The following is a 7,447-nucleotide window of genomic DNA, read 5'->3' as shown; positions in this document are numbered from 1 at the left end:
TGCCAGCACAGACCCTGCCCGCCAAGCCCCACATGTCACCCAGGCAGGAGGGAGTGTGGATGGCTGGGCAGTCCCTGTCCACAACCAGCACCAAGCTCTGAGCCCAAGGCTGCTGCTGCCAAAAAGAGCCATGTGACTCATGCAGGCCCCACCCTGGGAGGAGGCCCCACCCTGGGAGGAGGCCCAGATAGCTGCTGTGTCAGAAGGGCCAGCCCCATGAGCCAGCAGAGCAGGCGGTCCAGGCCCCAAGGCATAGAGGTCTATGGGCAGGGAGCTGGGGTGACCGGGCTGCCCTTCAAGGGTACCTTGGGGTGTGGGCATGGCTCAGGACCTGGAAAGGCGGTCGAGCCCAGGGGCACAGGTGCAGGCTCTAAAATGACCCATGGCAGCTGCCATCAGGACCAGCAGCCCTTAGCCCTGGCACTGGGGGACCACAGCACTGCCCTGAAGGTCTTAGGGGTCATATTTTCACCCTGGAGCGTCTGAGAGGTCATGACGCTGTCCTGGGGGCTTGAGGGAGGCTGTGCGGTGCCTGGGTGGGATGAGGGGGTGGGCTTCACATACAGAGCCCGCCACGCCCACCTGCGACTGCGGGCAGTGCTGGGGAACCAGGTGTCTGCCACTGCGGGTGCCCCTTCACACCTGCGCGCCATCCCGGGGGGCACCTTCTGTAGGGGCTGGACCAGACCCACTAGCCTTTCTGGGGCGGGACAGAGGGAACAGCCTCTCAGCTGCCAGCACTAAATTTAACTCAATCTGCGAATCAAATGCGCTCTGATTGTCCCTAGGTGATTCTCGCAATAAGCACTGGTCTGGGCTGGGCAGTTTGCACCAGGGCTGAAGAGGCGCTGGGCCCAGAGGTAGGCCACGTGCAAGGGCCTGGGTCCCTGCGGAGGGGCCGCGGAAGGTGGAGACCCCCCAGAGAACTCCGGTAGCGCCCTTCCTAGGAGCAGCTCCTGCAGCACTAGATTCAAGAGCCTGTAGCGGCAGCCAGGGCGGGGCGCGGAGGAGGTAGGGCGCCAGGGAAGCGGGTCGACGGGTAGGGGGGGCTTGGGGGAGGAGGGGTGAAGGGGTGACGGGAGGCAGCGCAAGGAGGAGGCGGGGCACAGGAGAGGCGGGTCGACAGGGAGGTGAGACGCTGGGGAGGGGGCGAATGGGAGGCGGGGTGATGGGGGGGTGGGGGGTGGGAGAGGCGGGGCGATGGGAAGGCAGGGCAGGGGGAGGCGGGGCGTGGGGGAGGCGGGTGGGGGTGGGGCCACACCGGGAGGGGCAGGGAGGGGCAGGGCTTGGGGGACAAGCACCAGGTATGAAGAGTTTGGGGTTGGCGGGTCGTGTCCGGCTGTGGGAGACCCTGGCTTGGAAAGTGACTTTGCAGCCTTGGACGGGGAAGGGCTGCATGCTGGGTGGGTGCTGATAGAGAAGAATGACAGGTTCAGGTGAATTAAGGAGGGATGGTTGACTCAGTGGCTGAGACGTCAGAGACAGGTATTCCCAGCCTCGGGCGCTGTCCTAAGCCCAGCAGGTACTGACCCTTGATGGTCACCTCACCCTATGAGGGAGCTGAGGCCTGGGGAACCCAAGGAGCTTGTCCAAGACCCAGAGGCAGGGGAAGGAGGAACCGGGTCTTAAACCCAGGCAGCTCACTCCAGAACCAACTCAACCTCTGTTACAGGTGGCTGGGCAGAAAATGCCCCACCCCACCCATTGACAGTTTGGAAAACTGAGGCCTCAGTAGGTGAAGGGCCTGGCCCAAGCGCCAAGGCACACAGACGCCCAGGCTTGACCCTGGCTGCAGACTCCCATCCAGCCCCTGCCGCTGCCCCACCCCTCTGCTACCCTCGGGAGACTCTGCCCCCTGCATCCCACCCCCAGGGGCTTGGGCAGGGGCTTGGGAGGAGGGGGTAGCCTCAGGGAGCGACCTGGGCTTTCCAAGCCTCTCCCAGAGCAGCCTCTCTCTCACACAAGGCCAGAAGGCAGGTGGGGGCTGATGGCTTTCCCAGCAGAAGGCCAAGGGTCGGGCCCCCAACAGCTCCGGAAAGCTCTCCACCGGACACCAGCAGGAACAGCACTACAGACGGAACAGCAGGGGCAAAGACCCAAGGTGATAGTGAAGGAGGCCTTGGGCCCAGCAAGTGCACTGCTGAGTGTGGGTGCAGAGGAGGTGAGCGGGCAGCCTTAGCTTGAGGGCATTGACTGTGTTTTTATTTAAATGATTTTAAAGGGGCCTGGGTGTGATGCTGACTCTGGAATGAAGATGCTTGGCCAGTGATCAGCAAATAAGAGGGTCTGTGACCCCAGGCTCCTGTGACTATGGAGCCCAGACATGGGGTTAGGGGGTGTCAGGCATGGCCCAATCCGAGGCGAGGCTCCCTGCCCTGCACTACAGGGCTGAGGCACACTGAGCAGCAAGGCAGGCCAGGGCCAGCAGCTCCTGTGGCCAGCACCGCCTTCCAACCGCCGGCACGGGTGCACAGGACGCTCCAAGGCCAACCACAATGACTTCTCCTTCCCCTCCAGCCCCAGAGGTCCTGGAGGGAAACAACAGTCCCTGGCCTGGCGCCTGGAGCTGGGGACCCGTGTGAGGCCCATTGTTTGAGACTGGAGCTGGTGGGGGCCACTGGGAAGCCCACGGCAATGCCCTTCATCCCACTTATTGCAGCTCCAGAGTGCTGCTCAAGGAGTCAGGGACACAGCAGCATCGGCGAGATGAAGGTCCTCAGGGCTCTCCTGCTTGCCCTTTTGCTGTGCGGACAGCCAGGTGCGGGGCAAAGGGTAACCCTGCGGTGAGGGGGCAGCGAGTGCAGTCCTGGAGCACAGGGACCTCCAGGGAACCCCAGCAGGGGCTTAGGAAGAAGGAGGGGATGAGGCTGGAGTCCCCAGCCCAGAGCGGTGTGGATGGAAGCTGGTCTGGGACCCCGAGAGTCCCCAAACATCTGTGCTCCTGTTTATGTGGGGTGCGGGGAGGGGCTACCATAGAGGGCCAGCCCACAGCAGCTGCTGTTGTAACTACTGTGCCAGGGCACACTCGGCTGCAGGACAGTGAGCAGGGTGTGCAGGGGCTGGAGGCCACACCAGGTAGGCTGCCCTGGGGCCTGAGGGTGGCGGGGGAGGGCCAAGGAGTTGGGGGCGCAATGCTTGCCCAGAGCAGGTGTCCTCCATACCCGGGTAGCTGAGGCTTACAAGCATCCCTGCACGGCCAGGAAGAGGGCAGGCACAGCAGGAGGAAGAGGACGAGGACGAGGACCACAGGCCAGATGACTACGATGAGGAAGATGAGGATGAGGTGGAAGAGGAGGAGACCAACAGGCTCTCTGGTGGCAGGGGCAGAGGTACGGCCGCCTCAACCCCAGGGCCCCGCTGCCTGCTCTGCCTGGAGCACTCTGGGCGGGGCTGTGTGATGGAAGCCAGCAGGCCACAGTCCCGCTGTGAGCTTGCCTCCAGCAGAGTGGGGGACACTCAGTGTACCCCTCACTTCTTCCACTCACCATGACACTCAGTTGCCTTCCAGAGTAGGGAACAGGGGAAGAAGCCACCAGCTGGGAGGGTCAGTGGTGCCAGGATGTAGAGATTAAACAGGAGTTCACCAGGCAGAGAAGGGCTCAGTGGGGGCCCAGGGTGGAGACAGCAAGCACAGAGGCCCCAGGGTAGGGTTCAGTTTTGTGGGGCAGAGAGAGCAGCAGGGTGGGCCGGTCCTGTGCAGGGGAGAGATGGATTGGCTGCTGCAGGCAAGGGAGCCAGGGAAGCGCTCAGAGCAGAGCAGAGTGGGGCTAATAAGAGCCCACCCTCCCTGTCCGACACACCCCTACACGCTGGGCCACCCTCTGCTCTCTCCCATCCCCAGAACAAAGCAGAGCAAATCGCCGCATCCAACCTGCGAGCCGGCTGCTCCCTAGCCAGGGCCTCCAGCGTGCCCGCAACACACAGACCACCCCCAATCCCAGGGCCCCCAGGCCTGCCCTCAACACAAGCCCTGCCCCACACACCCACAAGGTGTCCCCTGTGAGGCCCTCCTCTGCGAGGCCCGGTGCTCCCAGAGGCAGGACTGAGTCAGACTCGCCTCCAGGTTTCCGTGCCCACAGCAGGAGCCTGGGCAGCACGGTCGCAGGAGGTGTGAGCGATGATGGGAAGTTCACCCTGCCTGGGCCGCAATCCCTTGCCCCTAAACACACAGACTCACGCACACAGCACGGCTTACAGGGCTGAGTCAGGGGTGGCCCGCCCGTCTGAGCAGTGGGTGCTGGAGGCTCACCAGCCTAGGCTTTGGGAGCACAGCTGAGAACGGGGAGGTGGACAGGGACGTGGACCTGGCCTGGGCCTGAGCCTGCCTTGTCCACAGTGCTGCTGTGGTGCTATGCCTGCCAGTCCCTGTCCAGGGACGAGCGCTGCAACCTGACGCAGAGCTGCTCACATGGCCAGGCCTGCACAACCCTCATTGCCCACGGGAACACCGGTAAGTGGGCGTGGGGCCGCAGCACACGCACCCCCGGGTGGCGGGAAAGCCAGGGGCCCTGAACAGAGCCCTGCAGAGCCACCTCGGAGGCCCCGCCCATCCTCAGCATCTGTTCCCCACTCCCCTCCCCAGAGTCAGGCCTCCTGACCACCCACTCTGCGTGGTGTACAGACAGCTGCCAGCCCATCACCAAGACGGTCGAGGGGACCCAGGTGACCACAACCTGCTGCCAGTTCAGCCTGTGCAATGTCCCACCCTGGCAGAGCTCCCGAGTCCAGGACCCACCAGGCAAGGGGGCAGGTGGCCCCCGGGGCAGCTGCGAAACTGCGGGCACAGCCCTCCTGCTCAACCTCCTCGCTGGCCTTGGAGCAACATGGGTCGGGAGAGCCTGACCCACGGCCCCTCCCCATCCCCACCCGACTCACCCCCCCGCCCTGCCAGCACTCTGTCTGGTACCTTCCCCTCCTGCCCCTGCACCAGCTTTGGAGAATGAATTTGGAGTGTCTTGGGCGATCCAGCCAGCACAGGCCCACCGGCCCAGTTGCTTCCTCAGTTCCCAGCTTTCCCCTTGGTTTCCTCTCCCCACTGCCTGTGAGTGGCAGGACTGCAGCACGTGGGTGCTGGGTCCAGACCTTGGCCACCACGCCCCAGGACCTGCAACCCTCATGGGGGCTGGGGATCCCCACCAGCACAGCCAGGCAGAGATGACACCCACCACATGCCTGGGGGCCCCCACACCCAATCCTCACCCTTAACTTCTGCCACAGGAATTCCTCCATCTGCAGCGGTCACACCGGCCCGCCCTGCCCTTCCCCAGGTCAGCCTCCCGGCTGTCTGGAGGGAAGAGGCCTTGGAGGGATGCTATAGTCACCCCTAGAAAAGATGGGCCTGGGGGAGGCGGGATAGTGGGGGAAGCGGGCTGAGGATGAGAGGGCACAGGGAGGCGGGTCGGGGTGAGGCCACATGCAGAGGAGCAGGGTGGGGCTGGGGGGACAGGCACCAAGTATGGAGAGGATGGGGCCAGCGGGGCCTGTCTGGCTATGGTGTGAGCACCGCCATGGGAGACCCTGGCTTGGAAAGTTACCTTGCAGCCTTGGATGGGGAAGGGCTGGATGCTGAGTGGGTGCCTGTCACCTTGAAGTGACCATCAAGGGTCAGTACCTACTGGGCTTAGGACAGCACGTGAGGCTGGGAATAGCTGTCTCTGCTCTGGCAGAGGCTAGAGCAGCCTAGAGCAGTGGAGGAGTGAAGTTGATGAAAGGAGAGGAGTAGATGAAATTTTTCCAGCCTCATCCTTGCCTGCCCTCTAGACTCCAGCCCCCCAGGCCCTCAGCCTGGTGGGTGTCATGGAGGAGTCTGGAGGTGTCAGATAGGCTACCCTGTGCTAGGGAGGGGGCAAAATGGGCCTTCAGCTTCCTGCAGAGGAAGCAGGACTGGGTAACAGAGGGAAGGTGGGCAGCCCATTATGGGGAGGGGTCCCCAGGGTCCTCTGGCAGGGCTGGTGACTGCTCTAAGCCCTGCCTTCACCAGCAGCTGGTGCCAGGACAGAGCTCTGGGACAGCAGGCAGAGGCCCAGCCTGGGCCACAGCTCAGCCACTGACTTGGATATCAGTTTCCCCTTCTGAGAAGTACAGAGTGATACTTAAAGAACCCCTAATCCCGCCAGTTCAACACTCCATGAACTGGGAAGCCCAGAGTCCTGTCCTGCCTGCCAAGCTCATCCCGGCGGGCAGTGGGAGGCCTCCGCTAACTGTTCTCTCCTTTTCCTTAGTAATAAAACCCACAATGCCTAGCTGGGGGTCAGAAGGTAAATGCCCTAGACGGTGAGGTCACGTCTTTCTCCTTCCCCTTCCTCCTTCCTGCTGGCTGAAGTGATGACTGGAGCTCAGCAACCACTTTGCACCATGAGGCAGCACTGAGCACGGCAGGGCAACACGATGAGAGGGGCCTGGCTTGCTGCTGACAGAAGGCACTGCCTACCTCGGGGTGCCCTTACCTGGGAGGGAAATAAATGTCTGCTGTGTTGAAGCTAGTTATTTGGGCCGTCTGTTAACTTGCATTTTCACACTCACACATGCACACGTGTGCACACAAACACTCATGCCTACAGCCCACTGGAGCATAGTGCAGGGGTCAGGCTGCCTGCTTCGAATCTAAGGCTCAGCCCTCCCCAACTCCACAACCCTGGGAACGCCTTCACCTCCCACTTGGCTCTGTTCAGCAGGAATCCTAGGAGAGCCCTCCTTGTGGGCTACAGTGAGGATTCTCCAGAGTGCTGGAATGCCATGTGTCAGGGCTTACAGCCCCGTGCCTGGCAGAGAGCAAGTGCTCAGTAAATGGGAGTTGTGGTCATCAGGACACTTCTCATGACCCCACTCTTCACCTGAGCCAGCCCCAGACCCTCATGATCTAAAGATCTAACAGCACCCCTAGCACCACCTGCAACACCACCCCCACCACCACCACATTCAATACCACCCAAACACCACCCCTAACACCACCACCAACACCACCCCCACACCACCGCCTACACCACTTCCAAAACCACCCCAACACCACCCCCAACACCACCCCACACCACGCCCAAGACCACCCCCACACCACCCCCAACACCAACCAAACACCACCCCCACACCACTCCCAACACCAACCCCAACACCACCCTCACACCACACCCAACACCAACCAAACACCAACCCAACACCACCCCCACACCACCCCCCAACACCAACCAAGCACCACCCCGACACCACCCCCCAACACCAACCAAGCACCACCCCCACACCACCCCCCAACACCAACCAAGCACCACCCCCACACCACGTCCAACACCACCCCAACACCACCCCCACACCACCCCAACACCAACCAAACACCACCCCCACACCACGCCCAACACCACCCCAACACCACCCCCACACCACCCCCAACACCAACCAAACACCACCCCCACACCACCCCCTACACCAACCCCACCACCACCCCCACACCACCCTT

General features: G+C 62.7%; 1 protein-coding gene across 8 annotated transcripts; it reads left to right on the top strand.

The window, feature by feature from the left end:
• Positions 1-230: 230 nt before the first annotated feature.
• Positions 231-6,482, top strand: GPIHBP1 (glycosylphosphatidylinositol anchored high density lipoprotein binding protein 1). 8 transcript variants are annotated; one of them, XM_030920494.1, is made up of 8 exons: positions 231-258; positions 789-1,011; positions 1,673-2,161; positions 2,660-2,758; positions 3,019-3,075; positions 3,201-3,329; positions 4,337-4,450; positions 4,583-6,482. In XM_030920494.1, the coding sequence occupies exons 4-8, from the start codon at positions 2,707-2,709 to the stop codon at positions 4,840-4,842; spliced, it is 612 nt and encodes a 203-aa protein (XP_030776354.1). In that variant the 5' UTR covers positions 231-258; positions 789-1,011; positions 1,673-2,161; positions 2,660-2,706; the 3' UTR covers positions 4,843-6,482. The 8 variants fall into 8 exon arrangements, 7 of the variants coding, with proteins under 7 accessions (XP_030776354.1, XP_030776355.1, XP_030776356.1 ...); XM_030920492.1 differs by lacking the exons at positions 231-258; positions 789-1,011 and having other exon boundaries at positions 1,966-2,161; positions 4,583-4,662; positions 5,218-5,267; positions 6,222-6,482; XM_030920495.1 differs by lacking the exon at positions 1,673-2,161.
• Positions 6,483-7,447: the final 965 nt, after the last annotated feature.

Source organism: Rhinopithecus roxellana, chromosome 17, assembly GCF_007565055.1.
Source record: "Rhinopithecus roxellana isolate Shanxi Qingling chromosome 17, ASM756505v1, whole genome shotgun sequence".
Taxonomy (NCBI): Eukaryota; Metazoa; Chordata; class Mammalia; order Primates; family Cercopithecidae; genus Rhinopithecus; species Rhinopithecus roxellana.
Note: the sequence above shows the minus strand (reverse complement) of the source record. Positions and strands in the feature narration are given on the sequence as shown.

Bases quoted from the DNA above. Each gene is read 5' to 3' on its own strand.
- GPIHBP1 (XM_030920495.1), top strand. From the start codon at position 2,707: ATGAAGGTCCTCAGGGCTCTCCTGCTTGCCCTTTTGCTGTGCGGACAG. The intron at 3,076-3,200 runs GTAGGCTGCCCT...CTGCACGGCCAG, and splicing joins GGGGCTGGAGGCCACACCAG to GAAGAGGGCAGGCACAGCAG. The intron at 3,330-4,336 runs GTACGGCCGCCT...CCTTGTCCACAG, and splicing joins CTCTGGTGGCAGGGGCAGAG to TGCTGCTGTGGTGCTATGCC.